This window comes from Danio rerio, chromosome 19 (genome assembly GCF_049306965.1).
Source record: "Danio rerio strain Tuebingen ecotype United States chromosome 19, GRCz12tu, whole genome shotgun sequence".
Lineage (NCBI taxonomy): Eukaryota > Metazoa > Chordata > Actinopteri > Cypriniformes > Danionidae > Danio > Danio rerio.
Genome location: NC_133194.1, coordinates 21,286,160 through 21,305,500, shown reverse-complemented (window position 1 = coordinate 21,305,500; position 19,341 = coordinate 21,286,160). Strand labels below are relative to the sequence as shown.

Here is a 19,341-nt window from a genome sequence, read left to right as displayed (position 1 = left end):
GTTATTTTGAGCAAATTCGTACTACCGGTTTGAAATTAATTATTGAAGCTGCGTCAGGGCCATGAGATCTTGGCGTGTATTTCAGTGTGTAGACTGGATGTCTGTACCTGGGAGTACCTTGTGACCTCTCTGAGTGTGCTGCATTCATTCTTTAGATAGACTTGGTTCAAACCAATCAGCACGCTCTATTGTGTATGCGAGTTCATTAATATGCATGATAGCTTTGAAGACTGTTTTTACCTGTTACAGTGTTCAGACGGCAGAGAGACACCACGTTGTGTTGCCAAAACAAGCAGGAGAACAAGAATTGTTTGGAGATACGGGTCGTTAGTGTTGCTTTTATAATTTGCTGCAGTGAAGGTTTTGTTTTTATTTTCCCTTTATGAGAGTGCAGCTGGAGTCACGTGTGGATTACTGTGCACGCAACGTGTGGCAGAAATACGTGTCTAAGGAACATTTTTTACCCAAAAGCTTTTCTCATCTGGAAATGGTGAAATCCGGATTAGCTGCTTGTCTCCTTTTAATAAAGACGTGGCCCCAGTTGGTGTTGATTGTCTTGTCTAGAGATTTGGTAAATGAGCGATCAGTGCTCTTTGTTTGTTTATTCAAAGGCAAAGTTAGTTTGTATCGTCAGCAGTACTGTTTCAGTGTTTAAAGACAAACCTTAGTCAAATGATTTTTAAGTTACTAAACTTTACACGGGGAAATATCATTACAATATTATGGAATGAAAAATCTGCTGTAAATGCTTCTCTTAAAGTGTAAACATGGAAGCACGACAATCAAACTATTACTGTCGTGTAGGATTTTCGCTGCATTTTGTGACAGGAATAACACACACAGCTATCTGACGCTACCTACCGAGTGTATCTAAGTTACAGAAAAATGCAGAGGTTTTTTTCTCTCATTCGCCATGCAGTAAAAACATTTCATGAAAAATACACGTTTACAGCAGTTCCTCGAATCAAATATCTTATTTGTCACGAGGGGCATGAATGAAATTCCTGAATGAAAGAGCCAAACTGCAGTTAAAGTCCACCATTTAATAATTTGGCAAATAATTTGATTACTGATGTCCATGTAAACACAGTCACTGTCTTTCTTGCCTGCGTCTGTGTGCTTGTTTTGCCACTGTGAAAATCAGCACGTGCTTAAACCAACACTCCCATTTTTATGCAAATTTTTACAGACCTTCCCTCTTTCACTCCTCCGACACTCCCACCTAAACAGAGCTGGAAACGCCCACTTTCCTGAGTTTTTCCAAAGTAGAGGTGTGAAAAACCCCTGCTGAAACAGGGGGGTTTCGTGGTCCTTTAAATATTAAGTGTCTATTATATGTGTTCTTTTTTAAAACTGAAACAAAATTCTAATCAACCAATGATATTTGAGGGATAGGCTTATAATCAGGGATAGAAGCACCCTGGTTTTTCATAGTTATTCATCTGTATCTTTCCCTCTTATTTTCTCACAACTTACAGGTAAGGTTACGTGGGGGATAGCAATTAGGTTTGGATAAAAGTTTTGTATGATGTTACATGAAACTATAGACATTTGACAAGGCTTTTTGACAAATTGAGTTTGATTATTTTGCATGAGTGTTGTGCATGTGTGTGAGCATGCACTAGCATAAGCTGCGAAGAGCAGTGCTTATTAATTTTCATGACCATTCTAAATATGGTCAAACACGTGCTTTGCATTCTAGGGGTAATTCCTTTGGTTATAAATCTTTTTGAACTTAGTTAAACTACATACCTACTATGCAGATTTCAGAGAACAATATATCAAATTTTAATAAATTAATACTAATAAATTTTTTTAATAAAATGAGTACATTTTCATTCTTTTATCCAATTTCCTTCAGTTTAGTCCCTAATTTAACAGGGGTCGTCACAGCAGGATAAACCACCAACTATTCCGGCATATTGTCACCTTGGATTAAAAGGTTCTATCTGCATTCTGAAAGATTTTGAGTTATTGAGCTTCAAAGTTTTAGCATTCCACAGCAAACAGTGTGTGTAACAGTTGACTTTTTAAATAAAAAGTCTTAAAATGTAAACAACTAATAAAAAACATCCCATTATGTAAATAATTTGTAAAATAATAAGAATATGTCAATAACCTAATTTTGACAAAGATGTCAGATAGAACCCTTTAATTCTAAGATGACAATATGTTTTAAGCAGCGGATACCCTTCCAGCTGCAACCCAGCACTGTGAAATTAATAAATTGTAATACATTTTAATATATTTATTTATAGAAAAAAATATTTATTGAATAGTATTTAACAATTATTAACAGTTATTATAAAACTTGCTGAGAACTATAGTCAAAGGCAGAAATAGATCAGAGGTGTCAAACTAAGTTCCAAAAGGGGCGCAGCTCTGCACAGTTTAGTTTCAACCCTAATTAAACACACCTGATCAAACTAATTGAGTCCTTAAGGCTTGTTTGAAACCTACAGGTAAGTGTGTTGGAACAGGGTTGAAACTAAACTGTGTAGGGCTTCAGCCCTCCAGGAATTGAGTTTGACACCCCTGAAATAGATGCAACAAATAATTTTGTCTTTAGCCAAAACTGTTCGCTCTAGAATATTCTAAACCCAAAACAAAACCTCATCTTCACTTTTATCATGGTCCATTACATATATATCATAGCCAGGGGTAGACTGCAGAATAACTGTCCAAGGTATAGTTGTCCTGTATGGGATGTGGGATTGTTAAATGAGCACACATACCCAAAATAGGTAAAACATAGTTTTAAACAGGCCCTATATTTCTTATGTAACTCCATATTTTAATTCTTAAATAAAAGCAATTACATTCTCACCAAATATACTCTACAATTAAATATACTACAATTAGTGACATAAAACATACATAGTAGTCCACCACACCTGCTATGCAGCATATACTGTATGCAATCAATCTCTTCGTTTGTCTGATTTACCCATTTTCAATCCAGCTAATAAATGTATCTTTTTGCTTTGCAGTTTGCCATTGCAATATTCTGATGACGTATACTGTATCAGTTTCAGTTCACTTTATTTTTTTGTCATTCAAAACTTCACAATAAATTGTAATGCAAAAGAAATTACATTGCATTAGACTCAACAAGAACAAAAAACATCAAACACTATAAAAACTTAACTTAACATAATAAATAACATTTTATAATTTCATGAATATATAAAAATATACTTATATAAAATATAACCCTTTTTTAAATTACAGAAAGGAATTCATTTATACTTAAATAACTATTGCATATTGTATTGAGTTGAGGTCAGAATTATTAGTTCCCCCCACCCCCTTTAATTTTTTTTTATATTTCCCTAATGATGTTTAACATAGCAAAGAAATTTTTACAGTATGTCTGATAATGTTTTTTCTTCTGAAGAAAGTCTTATTTGTTTTATTTCGGCTAGAATAAAAAGCAATTTTTAATTCTTTTAGGACAAAATTATTAGCCCTTTTAAGCTTTTTTTGATAGTCTACAGAACAAACCATCATAATACAATAACTTGCCAAATTACCCTAACCTGCCTAGTTAACCTAATTAACCTAGTTAAGCCTTTAAATGTCACTTTAAGCTGTATAGAAGTGTCTTGAAAAATATCTAGTCAAATATTATGTGCTAGCATCATTACAAAGATAAAAAAAACATTATTAGAAAAGAGTTCTAATAATCATTTATTTTGCTTTCGGCTTAGTCCCTTTATCAATCCAGGGTTGTCACAGCAGAATGAACCGCCAACTTTTCCAGCATATGTTTTTACACAGTGGATGCCCTTCCAGTTGCAACCCATCTCTGGGAAACATCCATACACACTCACTCACACTCATACACTACGGACAATTTACCCAATTCACCTGTACCACATGTCTTTGGACTGTGGGGGAAACCCGGACAGAGCACCCGGAAGAAGCCCACGTGAACGCAGGGAGAACATGCAAACTCCAAACAGAAATGCCAACTGACCCAGCCGAGGCTCGAAGCAGCGACCTTTTTGCTGTGAGGCGACAGCACTACCTACTGCGCCACTGCGTCGCCCGGCAATGAGTATTATATATTTAAATACTGTATTTCTAGAAAGCTACGTTCACAACATAACCTTTTAAAAAGATGGCTAAAAGATGTCATAGTTTAGGCACATAGTGCATTCTAAATGAAAACTTCAGTTATGCTTTAACAGAAATAAAAACTTCACTAATTTTTGAACTTGTTTTGACTGGACACAGCAGGCATCGGATGTCACACAGACGAAAAATTGATGTTGTAACCCAGCACCAGTTTGAGGTCAGATTCCAATGTCAAGATAAAACAAACATAAAATAAATATCAACAGCTAATGATGGTAGACATTGACATTGTATGGACGTCACGCTATGACATTAGAGAGACATTACATTTCAGTTAGGTAATCAGGGGCGTCACCGTGGCTCAATGGTTGGCACTGTCGCTTCACAGCAAAAAGGATGCTGGTTCAAGTTGCAGCTGGGCCAGTTGGCATTTCTGTGTGGAGTTTGCATGTTCTCCCCAAGTTGGCATGAGTTTCCTCTGGTTTGCCCCACATTCCAAACACATGCCCCATAGAAGAATTGGGTAAACAAAACTGACTGTAGTGTATGTAGAGTGCGTGTGTGAATGTGAATGTTTTCCAGTAATGGGTTGCGGCTGGAAGGGCATCTGCTGTGTAAAACATATGATGGAATAGTTGGCGGTTCATTCTGCTGTGGTGACCCCTGATAAATAAGGGACTACGCTGAAGGAAAATGAATAAATGAATGAATGAATTTCACAACATAAAAACAACCAAATAAAATGTGTACTGATGTTAGACTGTTGAATGTTGTATAAATGTCATATCATGACATTAAAATGATATTGGGTTTTGGTTAGCAATTAGCACAGCCTAAAACCAACCAATTATAAACGGCAGCTGTCGTCAGTATTAGACAGCAAACTGATGTAAAACCAGATGGTGCAACCAAAATAGAACAAAAAATCAACATGATAAGATGTTGTGTGCCTTCTGGGATCTTACTTTCCAAGCCTTACCAACTGTCAGAATTGTTAAAGTTCATAACATCAATTATGGAAAATCAGGTGACTAAACAAGAAATGAATACCAACTGCATGTGTGCGCAAAAATAAAAGAACAGATGCTGACACAGTAGTTAGACAATTAAGTATTGTGTTCAGTTCTCCAGAACTTCTTGAATTAAAAAAAACCCAAGATATTTAAAGCTGTTGTGATGTATGGATAATAGACAATCCTCACATCCGGAGATGAAATAATATTAATTTTCCTTTTGGCTTAGTCCCTTTATTAATCTGGGCTCACCACTGTGGAATGAACCACCAACTTTTCAGCATATTTTTATGCAGTGGATGCCCTTCCAGCTGCAACCCATCACTGGGAAATGAAATAATAAAAAATAATTTATTTAACACTATAGTGTTTATAATATTTATTAAATGAATATGCATTTATTTCCATTTCTATAGTCAGAAATACCAAAATAGCGACCCATAATGTCCCATTTTTAATGGGACCCTTCGAAAAGGTAATTGGTTATTGGTTTTGGCATACATCCAGTGATAGTGTAAGCTCTTTTATTAGCTGTGGTTTACTAAAAGCCCAAAGTGGAGAGTTTGGCCATTTTATTTGTCCATATTGCAACCATTTGATGTCAGGCACTGTGCATTTATAATAACAGCAGCCACATAGTTCAAATGAAGTGTGGAGTAGGGGTGTTTGGTTCTGGGTTTTGTGGCGTCAACTCCAATTTTTGACTCCTAATTTTGGAGTCAGTGGAATCGACTCGATTTACATTCATTTAAAATAGCAAAATGATTAAACATGCTTTATCATATCATGCTTTATACAATGCTACTGCATCAATTGCAGATTTTTCCAATGTGCAGATCTCTTCTGGTCAGACAAAACCAGCAGTTTAAATCATCTGCAGTGAAAATAAAATAGTTATCAGCCTACACTTTTTTATAGCATATTTTAATTGTCTAGTTTAGATAATTCAGAAAATTACATGGCAATCTTGGAGAGAGAAAATTAAACCATCAATTTATTATAGAAAATTTTAATGGAAAGGTGTCTAGCACTTCATTAACAAATTAAAAAAGCCCAATTGAGCCCATCATAAAATCATAAAATAGTCTAAATGTCTTCTTAACATAAATGTTTAAAACTTAAATATTGAGTACTAAGTGAGCAAAATAATCTGGAAACAATCACGAAATTTAAAAGCAAAATCATAAAACCTGTGAGCATGCATTCAAAGTGGGCGCCTTCAGTGTTCATCGTGCTCGAGAGTAAGCATTTAACTGTTGTATGTAACTGCTTCATTCAGGAGAGTTTGAAAAAACTGACTCGGCTCTGGGAGTAGATTCCTGTCCTGGAGTCAATTCCACTACTAGGTCCATTGAGAGTGAAGGAATTGGCTCTTTTAAAACTGACTCCACATCCCTAGTGTGCATTTTGATAAAAAGTTAAAGGGCTCCTATTTTGCCAATTTTACAAGTCTGTAAAGTTTCAGCTCAAAATAGCCATCAGATCGTTTATAATGCTCTGCTGATGTAGAGTTGAAGTCATTAAAAAGATGAAATTACATTAAATAAGTCAAGAATTATTAGCCCTCCTTTGAATTTTTTTCTTCTTTAAATATTTCCTAAATTATGTGAAACAGAGCAAGGAAATTTTTACAGTGTGTCTGATAATATTTTTCATTCTGGAGAAAGTCTTATTTGTTTTATTTCAGCTAGAATAAAAGCAGTTTTAAATATTTTAAAAAACATTTTAAGGTCAAAATTATTAGCCCTTTTAAGTTATATTTTTTTTGCAATAAATATAAAAATTTTTCTGCAGAACAAACCTTCGTTATACAATAACGTGCCTTATTACCCTGACAAGTTAACCTAATTAACCTAGCAAAGCCTTAGAACATCACTTTAAGCTATATAGAAGTGTCTTGAAAAATATCTTGTAAAATATTATTTACTGTCAACATGGCAAAGATAAAATAAATCAGTTATTAGAAATAAGTAATAAAAAGTATTGTCTTTAGAAATGTGATAAAAACAATCTTCTCCCAGTCAAACTGAAATTGGGGAAAATTCAAATAAACAGGGGGGCTAATAATTCTGACTTCAACTGTATATGTAAATTGCTGTGATGAAAATGTAAATTCAGAGGGTATTTTAGCTGTTTTTAACCTGTGCCTTTAAATACAAATGAGCTGGTTCTCCCCACCCACTCACTATCAGATAAACACATCACACATGGACAGCAACTCAGACATGAATCAGAGACCAGTCACCAACACCCAAGTAAGACTGAAGCAGGAAGTTTCTGAATGGTTATTCAATGTGGTTTTTGTGGAGTGTATCAGTATGCAGTGAATCAGCCACACACAAATGTCATTACGATGTTCGCTGTGCACACACACCCAAACATGTTGCACTGTTTTTGCACATCTACTCGCCATACAAGTAAATATATGCCACTGTATGGAGACTTGTTATAGCTACTGTACAAATAAAAATGATCCACAAACCAGGACTGCTGTTGTATGAGTGAAGCATCCTCTTTTATAGTTTTTACTGACATGCAGCTTTGGTGATGTATTTGTTGCTGTTCCAAAAAATTATAACAAAGAGTGGCACAGTGGTGCAGTCGGTGCAAGAATGTTGCTGGTTTGAGCCTTGGCTGGGTCAGTTGGCATTTCTGTGTGGAGTTTGCATGTTCTCCCCATGTTCGCATGGGTTTCCTCCGTGTGCTTTGGTTTAGGTGAATAGGTGAATTGGGTAAGCTAAATTGTCCATAGTGTATGTGTGTGGATAAAAGTGTATGACCGTTTCCCAGTGATGGGTGGCAGCTGGAGGGGCATCCAATATGTAAAACATATGCTGGATAAGTTGGTGGTTCATTCAGCTGTAGTGACCCCTGATTAATAATGGGATTAAGCCAAAAAAAAAATTAATGAATGGAAAATATAACATATAAACATAAGACTGATTTTGAGGTCCAGGGTCACAGTTATTGTTATATACATCACACATGAACCTTCCTTCCCTAAAGCCCTTTTTACCCTCTTACTATATGTTTTGTAGAATCGTCTTTTTATAAACCAGATAAAAAGAGTGTAGAATAACCGTCCATCTGCCCACCAACCACTTTCCTGCTCTCATGAGCTCTGTCTTTTGACTCCACACAATCCCAGTCATGTTCTCATTCTCTCTCCCAAGCACTCATACGCCTTCGTCTTCCCTACTGCGCTTCAGTTAAGTGTACATTCACCTGTCCGAGTGTGCACTCCATGGCGCCCAGGAAGTCAGCCTCTTTAAGTCCATTATGGTTGCTGCTGATGTCATGAAGCTCAAAACGAAGGCGCTGCACTTCCTCAAAATAGTAGTCCACTGTAAAGACTTTGGAGAAAACTGGACTGATGCTGCTGCGAATCACTTCTGTCCGATCCACCTGGAACAAATCAGAACACGTTAAATGATATTACCTTTTGGGATCAAGAATATTTCATCCTATTGAATTGCAGGCTGTCTATTTGATTGTGAAAAGGATTTTCCTCAGTTCATTGTATATCCTGAATTGCCTCAGTTAACATTCAAATCAATGCCAATCACCCTTCAGCAAAAGCGGTGAGATTTCTGCGCTTGATTATTGATTTTCTCACAGGATTTAAGGAATTTACAACAATAACAAGCTTCTGATTCTTAAAAATGTTATTATACTCAGTCCCATGTGCCATCAATAGTCAATATGATGAAGCCTTGCTGTTATTAATACTTGAATTCAGAAAGTACACATTGATCAAATTTAATAGTAAAAATAATAATTCATATTATTATTTACCTTATTTTGCATTTATGCTGTTTAGTTTATTATTGCTGCCTCCACAGTAAGGTTGCACAATAAATTTTTTCAGCATTGATATCGCAATGTGTGCATCCTCAACAGTTGCAAGATATGCAATTGGCTAGGAGCCACAGTTCACAACACATGAGATTTGTGGAGTTACTGCAGAGTTAATACCATAATGGAATGCAAGTCTATCATTTCTATCTTTTTTTAAAGCACAAGAGAGTTTAAAGCATTCAGGCACAATAAACTGTACCATTTTTTTTATTTATACAATTATTTACATTTGATTATCTGTGTCTCTAAATACCACTTGAAAAACCACTAGACTACACTGAAAACCATAAAGCACTGTTTATCAAACTTTTTTTTTTTTAACTCTGCTCTGTACTATTTATGCTTGCAATTAGGGCTGGGATATTTTGCAAAAACATTATCATAATATCATGTTTTATATCATTCGGTATTAATAATTATTGAATAATTTTTACCAGTCCATTGAGGAATATTAGTATTTTTTTGTTAAACCACTTTATTTTAATTGACCAACATTACTACATTGTAAAACCCGATAGTCAACTTTATCAAACAAAATTAGTGTAGTTTACTCAAAATTTACTGAAAGTTAAATCTACTCATTTGAAATAAGTTTTGCACTCAGTGTTGAAGGCAATTAGTTAATTAAATACCTCATTAGATTTTTTTTTTAATGGTTTGTTGCAATCGATTTCCTCAAACAGTTTGAGGTGCCTTAACTTAGTTTGTTTTATAGTACTCAGATTGCTTTGTGTACTTAAATAGATTAAGTTCACAGTACTCTTTAGGATTAGGTTTTGAACTTGAATGGTTTGTTGCAATCGGTTTGCCTAAACGGTTTGAGTAACCTTAACTTTGACATTTACAGTGTAAGGCAAAAAGTTTTAATAGTCAAAACCAAAAATATTTAAACAAAATATCTTATCTCTTTATAATAAAATAAACAAAAGTGTTAAAGAGACTCTTAAACTTGATAAATAAAATGTTACAAAATTTGTGCAATGGGAAAGTGTAAATGCTGAATAATCAAAGCAAACTTTGAGGTGTCAATAATAATGAAACAGTAAACCTCAAACTCTGTTAACAAAACAAATTATGATAATCAAATCTGTACTTTCAAGAAAAGGAACCAACCATCATTATTCAAATACATATCGCAACATTACAAATTGTGAAGTTGGATGACTACATTATCCCCTATGCTAAAAAATCTTTCAGATAGGGTGCTAGTGGCTGGGATGCACACAAAAAAGCCACTCTGTCGACATCCTTAGATCCTTTTTTTAAATTTACAATCTCTTTACTGCTGCTAGCCATGGCAATCATTTTTGCGTGTGTTGTTATTCTGACCTAAGAGACAATGACGCAACCCAAAACTCACACATGAAAAGCCTGAGCGTGTGGTTTCCTTCATTTTCAATGCGCTTTGCACTTGTGCTCCCCTGCGCTCTTTCTGTAACTAGGTGACCATCAATTGTTGCTGCAGCTCCATTACAAGTTTATAAGGAAAAGTAAAAATCACAGCAGTGTTTGGATGTGCTGGGCCCTATCATACACCTGCGCGAAGTGGCGCAAGACGCAACGCAATTGCTATTTGCCACTTTCACCTCGGCGCAGGGGTCATTTTGAGATGTTGCGCCACACTGTTTAAATAGCAAATGCATTTGCGCTCAAATGTGTGCCCATAGGCATTCTGGTCTAAAAAAGCAGGCGTGTTTTGGCGCGTTACTATTTTGAGAAACTGTGAATAGTCTGTTCTTTAGACCAGAACAAAGTCGGTCTATTGTCTGGCGCAAAGTGCGCCTGGCTTACACACTACACACAAGATGTAGAGCAATAAGCAAATATCTTTACATATGAAAAAGATATATTATATTAAGGATATATATAGGATATAAATATAAATAATTATAATATTACAAAACATATTAATTTCTAGCCTACATGAATTTAAAAACCACTGCTTTCATACTTTCATACTCAATTTGCTTTTGTATAATGTTATTATTATTAGCAGTATTATTTATTACGTCCATATTTATATTTGTTTTATTAAAAACAACCTTAGATTTGTCCACCTTTTAGGTTTTAGACCATATGGGGCATAGCAGGTGTATTTGGAAATAACTCAGTATTTTGACCACACTTCGTTAATATTGTTCATTTATTCGTTTGCTGGAAATTAGAACTGAATTTAGTTTTGATAGTTTTGAAACAAATCTTTGCGCTTAACTAACAAAACTAATTATTTATAGGCTAATCGATGTCTGTGCGTAAAAGTTGCCCTATCCACGAGAGCAAAAGCGAAAGTGAACTTACTTTGCGTCCTGTAAATAGCAAATGCGCTTATGACGCGACGCAGGTGGCTCTTAAAGGTAATGGGAGATGAGACTCTGATTGGTTTATTCTCAAAACACACCTATAACTCATTAAGAAAATAAACTCAACCCTTTTAGACCGTGCGCCATGGCGCAAAGCGGATTTTCCCGTCCTTAAATTTGCAAATATGGATTCTGACACGCCCTGAAAGCGTTTGCGCCCTGCGCTTTCCGTTTTGCACATGGACCATCAAAATAGAGCCCGCTGTGTTTGTCTACCGTTATCACTGAAATGAGTATACTCCAAAGTGTGAAGCAGATTAGTTAGTTCTACTTACATTAATTTGAATAATTCGGAAGAGTGTTGATGTTTTTCAACTAGGAGTACCTGGAAAATGTGTCCCTCCCTATTTATAAGTCACTTGCCTCCATTGTAAATGAAAAACTTACACACTTATTGGGATTGCTTGCAAAGCGTGTGCTCAGCAGCCACATTTTAACAAAACTATAGCCTTCATACCGAAACTTCATACCAAACTTTTTTCATCATTATTAACAATGGTGTTCGATAATGGTGATAAATACCATAATGATTTTAATCACCCAGCCCTACCTGCAATTAGTTTATTGTATTTTATGCATGATTTTCTCCCCTGCACATTCATCACAATTAATTTAAATGAATAAATTCTTTCCAAATAGCACTATTGATAGCATCGTTCTTTTCCCAGAGATTGGTTGCAGCTGGAAGAGCATCCGCTGCGTAAAACATGTGCTGGAAAAGTTGGCAGTTCATTCCACTGTCCTTTTGTCCGGTTGTAAGGACATTTTTCCAATATTGTGCAGCCCCACTCTCAAATTTCTAGGACACATTTAACTGAACAAAAGTGACAAAAAAAATAATAAAAAAATTTTAAAACAAGAGTTTTACCTTATTACTTATTAAATAAATCTTTTCTTATTTGTTAAAAAAATAAAATAAAATCAACAAACTCAAACAATTTCTGAAAGATCATGTGACACTAAAATGTGTGGGTTAATGAATACCAAATTGTAATTTATTATCACATTATTAAATTGCTATAAGACAAATAAAAAATCTACATACCCAAACCTTTTGGTTATTATGGTACATACGGTATAGTAAAATTTGTTAGACATATGGCATTCCATGTTTCTACAAATTATGATATCGCTTTCGATGACAGCTAAAAATGTTTTGACTTGTTTTTTTTTGTTTTTGTTAGTATTGTCAGTGAATTCAAATATTTGAACATGTGTGTGTTAACACTGAACAGATGTTATATAAAAGTGCTGCGAGTCCCTCTCTGGCTTAGTGCCAGCTATAGTGTGCAACAATACTCACGTGATCATACGTGTATAAAGTCTTTCTGATTCAGAGTTCTCAAGATTAACTCAAGCCATGAGTTGTCAAAATCTTAGTCTAATCATAAGTTTTCTCTCTTTGTGTGTTTAGTCACAAGCCTTCAAATTTGAAGTCTCAAGTTCACAGCACTAGTAATTAATTCCTATTATATACGGTAAATTGCATTGTTTTCTTAAATAAGTGTAAATTAAAGGCAGTACAATGAAAATTCCAATAGCAAGTAGCTTATATGTACTTAATATCAATTTGCCATATATCAAAAAATGAGCAACCTTTAATAATAAGTTTATATTCATGATAATTTAAAATAATGGTCATGCATTTATTAATTCATTTATTTGTTAATGACTTTTAATACATTGGCCTAAGGTAGCATGAGGAAACAAACTTACATTAACAAAGTACGTATCGCCCATTGTTTGTTATTTAGTTATTCCATAAACTAATGCTAACTCAAAAATCTTACTCCCAAAACGAACTATAAACCAACATTAAATATAAATAAAAGTACTCCACGCTCTGTACAAAAAGGCACGAACATTAAAATCCCACTGCAGTGTTGCTCTTATATCATTTCACTTATCATGTTCCATATAATGACTTGTTTTGCTTTTCAGGTAATAATGACTGAACCAATACACAATAGGGATCATGTAGAATTACTAATGTGTTGAGTGATCCCAAAAATAAATAATTAACTATGCTTTCGTTAGCATTCATTTTCACCCGAGCTAAATATAAACATATTAGCCGCTTTTCCACTATTGTGCTAAATCATTCTTTAAGCAGAACCATTCCATTCCGTGCCAAACCGGGCCAGACAGCACAGATATGGTTTCATTTTCCCCTGCAGTGCTGCAACAAAGCTCTTTGAAACATTAAACAAAATGCATCAGTAGTTGCCTTGGTAACGCAATGTAAACGGCTCCCTTTGTTCAATTAATCTTAAATAATAGCCGAAACTAGTTTTTTTCATGTTCATAAAAATGAAAGCAACCGCGTGACTAAACACTGCTATGTCGCTTTATCAAATAGGGGTGCTAAATAGGTACATGTCACAGCATCCCTATTTGATTAGAGGTCAAATGGCTAAATTTTATTCGGAGGGAATATGACCAAAATGTAACATGATGATTGAAAATTATTGGAGGGGAAATATACAATATATTTAAAATCTCTGAACATAAATAAAAAAAAACAATGATAATTGTACAATATTAGTTCATTTGTATTATAGTAGCAGAAATATACTATTGGACAGGCCTTGTTAAACGTGAGTAGGCACTTTCACTAATAAAAATATAGCACTTAAATTATTTCATTTTTAACAATCAATTTACATAGCGTTTTTATATCAAAAGTTGATAATGATATAAAATATACTACATTTTGATAGTAAAATATAACACTTTAAGTGATGGCTGTTATTTGTTTATATAAATATATTTTTTTTTGACTTGAAGTGACAGTTCATTTTCAAAGGAAACTAAAATTCTGCTTAGGTTTTTATGTTACACTATTTTGGAATGAGAAGATGTTAAGTAGATGATTTTAATAAGTGATTTATTACATTAAATATCATATATTTTTAATCACATTGACTATAATAATAAGGGGAACATTTGATTTAATAATGTTTTAAAATGACTGATAAACAACATGACACAATGAACTTGTTCAAAAAGGAAGAATTGTTTCAACTTATTTAAAATTTTAAACAAGCAGCAAAAGTAAGTGAAGGAAATAATTGCAATGGTTTTAAAAACTGCTTAGTTAAAAACAAACTAAGAAAAACACTTATTTTAAGTCAAATGTGAGCTTTAAGCAAGACCTTTTCTTCACTGGTTTCAAACGCTCTTTTTTTTTTTTTACTTTAATGCTCACAGCTGGAGTTCAAATGGCACTGCCTTATTAATTATGGATCATACCGTTAACTGTGCCAAGCATAACTCCCAGGTTCCAGAAACACCTGTTTTTTGCTGCAACTGAAACCTTTTACAGAAATGTAGCAAAAACCAACAGGCCACTGCAGCACTTCATGTCAGCATCTTTGTTTTTATTGGCAAGGCACAAGACAGTATGCCAGTAAGAGTGCTTTCTGTCATCTAACATTGCTGTTTTATATTACATACACAGCACAGCCTCAGAACGCTAATCAGCACTAACAGGCACACACATGAATTAACATAAAGACTCAGTTCTCATGCATTACATAAGTAAGCTTCTGCTCAGAACAGATTATCATTGAAGTTCTGTATGCTGTAAACTTATCATCAAAACTTTAGTGGTTCAAAGCGAGGAATGGGAGTTTCTGATTGCCTTACATACAAACCGACACTTCTTTAAATAGTTTCTATTTAGGGCACCACATATATATATATATATATATATATATATATATATATATATATATATATATATATATATGTGTGTGTGTGTGTGTGTGTGTGTGTGTGTGTGTGTGTGTGTGTGTGTGTGTGTGTGTGTGTGTGTGTGTGTGTGTGTGTGTGTGTGTGTGTGTGTGTGTGTGTTTGTGCTATAGACAATAGAAAACTTTAAGATAAACACACCTCAAACCACTGTCCATGGGACTGCATCTTGAGGACGACACAGGGGTCAGGTTTGGATAGAGCATCCCGGTCAGATATTCCTTTACAGGCGACACGGAGCTCCACTTTTGTCAGGCATGGGCTATTAAAGATGCCCAGTGTGGTGGCAGCAGATTCGTAGATGTTACTCATTTTGTGTTTTTGTGTTCTGTTTCTGAAAAAAAAAAAAAATATGTAATTTATGACAATTTTATTATTTATATCTAACTGTTATACAAGCCTGTGTATTTTTTCACATATATGACATACAGTTGCCGGCCACTTTTTAGGTACACTTGTTCAACCATTAATTAACAAAAATTTCTAATCAGCAACTTAATGCATTTAGGCACGTGGACATGGTCAAAACGATCTGCTGCAGTTCAAACTGAGCATCTGAATGGGGAAGAAAGGTGATTTAAGTGAACGTGGCATGGTTGTTGATGCCTGATGGGATGGTCTGAGTATTTCAGAAACTGCTGATCTACTGGGATTTTCACACACAACCATCTCTAGGGTTTACAGAGAATGATTAGAAAAAGAGAAAATATGCAGTGAGCGGCAGTTCTGTGGGCGCAAATGACTTGTTAATGCCAGAGGTCAAAGGAGAATGGCCAGACTGGTTGAGCTTATAGAAAGGCAACAGTAACTTAAATAACCACTCGTTACAATCAAGGTATGCAGAAGAGGATCTCTGAACGGACAACACGTCGAACCCTGAGGCGAATGCACATCATAAATGTGCAGCTGACAAATCTGCAGCAACTGCTTGATGCTATCATGTCAATATGGATAAAATTCTCTGAGAAATATTCGCAGTACCTTGTTGAATCTACGCCGCAAAGAATCAAGGCAGTTGTGAGGCAAACGGTACTAGTATGTCTAGTAAAAATCTTTACCAGCAAATCAACATACACAAACGATTTCTGAAAGATCATGTGACACTGACATTTGAGTCGGTTAATAAATACCAAATTGTAATTTTTTATCACATTATTAAATTGCCATAAGACAAATAAAAAATTACATACTCAAACCTTTTGGTTAATATGGTACATATGGTATGGTAAAATTGATTAGACATGGCATCCCATGTCTCTACAAATTATGATATCGCTTTCAATGGCAGCTGATTTGACATGGTTTCTAAGCTAGACCTAGCTGTATGTAGATAAACCAACTATGTCTCATTCAGACAAGGCACCTTTCTATTAAATCAAAGATGTGTTATTGTTTATTTTAACAGAAGTTGTCTGTAGCTTGTGATTCACTGGTGGTTATTCTGATTATTTACATATCCAACCTCCATTATAGAGATTTATAAATACAATTAAACTATATTTTTATATTATCATATAAGAATTTTATTGTGTTTACAATTATTAGGATGGTTTATTACATGTAGTATTTTGAAAAGTCTAAGAATAACTGCATCATTGCATCTCGAATCTTCCAAAACTGCCCCCTTTTCTTTTCTTCACTGGGCAGTTACCTTAAAAAGCCACTTCTGCCTCAGCTGACCCTTAAAAACCTTTTACTTTGGTGGTAGTCATAAGGTTGTAAGGTTGATTTGGTTATATAAAATCATGTTGAACCTAAATAAAACCAGTTTTATAGCACGTTTTATAGGTTAGCTGACAAAACATTTTTATACTGTAGTCTCAGGAGAAGGCAATCCTTGAAATAACTTGAATTAATTATCTTTCTCTATGAAATGGACAAGTTCCAGCACGATAAGTGTGTTGATTACAACAGAATATTGGCGACTTGTTAAATCAGACACTCCGATAGCATTGCCCTATAATGAAATTGCTCTTCATTCAGGCATCAAGTGGAATGAGCTCAGAGTCGTGCCCATGGGAGAGATTCCCTGGAACACAGAGCGAGCATCTGACCCCAATACTCCGAGACCATACCACAGAGAACGTGTATCTCTGTGTGTTACTCAATTATTCATGCCCTCTGCTTCCTTTTAAGCGCCACATTTTTGTTATCATTATTGTTATTTTTAGATAAAAGAGGCTGGCGCACCTTTATGGGCTGCTGCAACCCTTCAGAGCCTCACATGGAGTGCAAGATGGACAAAACTATCGCGAGCAACCCCCAGCAGATTTTACTGTAAGCAATCATGTCCCACTTTGATGCAGTGCTTTAATGCACCTGGACAGATTAGGTGAAATGACTATGCAGGTGTTCACGTTTGTGTGCGCATAGTTATACTTCTATGTGTATTTGCATTGCATGTACTGAAATAATCCTGGAAAGCATGGTGTTTCCTGCAATATGATGAATAATCAAGCACTCACACAGGAGTACAGTGGATAGGCTCATGTGGACTGCTGGCCTAGTTTTCATGCTGTTAATTTGTGCTAGCTATAAAAGTGTTTGGACAACAGATGCAGATATTCTCTTTATATTATGTGAATATACATTAAATCAAACACTCCACAAGCTTGTACCACTCTGCTGTAAGTTTTTTGAAAAATACTATACAGCTGATGCAATGCATGTACATGTCAAATAGACAAAAGTGTTCTGTTCTATGGTGGAAGAAAGAATGAAGAGATGCCTCCTTGAATGAAAATAATACAGTGTTCAAATTTAGTTTCAAACTGTAAATTGAGATAATGTTAAACTGGGTTAATTTTTGAGAAATTAATATTCGTACAGTTTTTATGTTTGATAGAGCATCATTTTACTCAATTTTACTAAATCAATTTACACATTTATGCACGTCACATGACTCCTAGGCTACACCACACTGCACTGCCTCAGTTTTGTCTTGCATGCAAAAGTTTCTCAGGGCATAAATATAGCTAACATGACATCTAACAAAATAAATAAAAGAAAAAATAATAATACTAAAAAATAAAACTACTTGCACTACAATTTTCAAAATGTTCAGCTTTTCAGTGCCCATTTACTGTTTATTTTCTTGGCATACATCAGTCTATTTGGCTTTTACCTTAACAAATGAATCAGAATTACTTTTATTTTAAAAACATGTCAATCATATAACGAAGTAAATTCCAATAATGTTAGTACGAATCATATTTGTTAGTCTTACAGTCTTTCTCAATTTGTCTTTTAATGACCCACAAACACCAAATGACATGTTGAAAAATTGACTGACAGCTAAGGTCTTACAATAGATGAACAATTACTACAAACACAATTCGATTCAAACAGAATCAACCGCCCTCTTTAAAACACTGATAGTATTTATGCATGTTCACATAAAATGTATGCTTAAAACTTAGATATTTTGGGGTGTATGCAAAACTATGAGGTACATTGTTTATAAAGGCACAAAACTTACCCACTGTTTTAAGTATAAGAACAAATCCCAAGGTATGCGAGAAAAAGTTCCTCAGTTTTAAGATTGTGTTGAGTGCAGTTTACGCACTGGACTCATTTTCCATCTGATTCCATGTTTAGATTTTCAGCCGTCATAAAAAAATGCAGCTCCATCGGGTTGAGCGTTAAAGGTGATGGATAGTCCGACCTGCAGGATCCTCTCTCCACATAAGAGCAGGGCACGCGCGCGCACTCCACTTAACTTCACTGTTTAGTCCTACTGTCAACGCTGGAGAGGAAGTACATGGCGCAAATACAGTGTAACCCTGCACTCTGGCGGTTAGTTCTGCAAATTACATTTAATCCCCATACAGGCATATAGTGAGAGTAAATGGTTGTATTTGATTTTTGGGGGTCTGGCCTTAAACAAATCCAGTAGGACGAGTAAACTGATTGTGAATTGTTGAGTGTGTGGTTGTCTGGTGAATATTTTTTTAGTTTGGTACAACATGTCGCAAAATAGGTATATGTTTTTGGTACAGATGCGCTGTAGAAAAAAATTTATTGAGCGATATAATATGCTCCTTCGGGCACAAAAAGATATGTGTTCATGGAGACTTGACAAGAATAGAATAGAATAGAATAGAATAGAATAGAATAGAATAGAATAGAATAGAATAGAATAGAATAGAATAGAATTACTATTTGTGGTATAGGTCCGTAGGCAGCCTGACGAAAGAGGTGGTTCTTTTTACTCAAAAAATGGACCTTTTTGCAGTTATTCGCCTCATTTTCTATTTAATTATGAGGTGTAAATACTG

General features: G+C 34.9%; 1 protein-coding gene across 1 annotated transcript in view; it reads right to left on the bottom strand.

Moving 5' to 3' along the window:
• cpne4b (copine IVb) overlaps positions 1-18,750 on the bottom strand; it is a 147,439-nt gene extending 128,689 nt beyond the window's left edge. The window contains exons 1-3 of the mRNA XM_003200571.7: positions 18,543-18,750; positions 15,206-15,398; positions 8,319-8,498 (exon numbers count right to left, since the gene is read on the bottom strand). Of these exons, the coding sequence (XP_003200619.1) occupies positions 8,319-8,498; positions 15,206-15,376 (351 nt within the window). The 5' untranslated portion in view covers positions 15,377-15,398; positions 18,543-18,750. The remainder of the gene's footprint in view (positions 1-8,318; positions 8,499-15,205; positions 15,399-18,542) is intronic.
• Between the last annotated feature and the right edge of the window lie 591 nt (positions 18,751-19,341).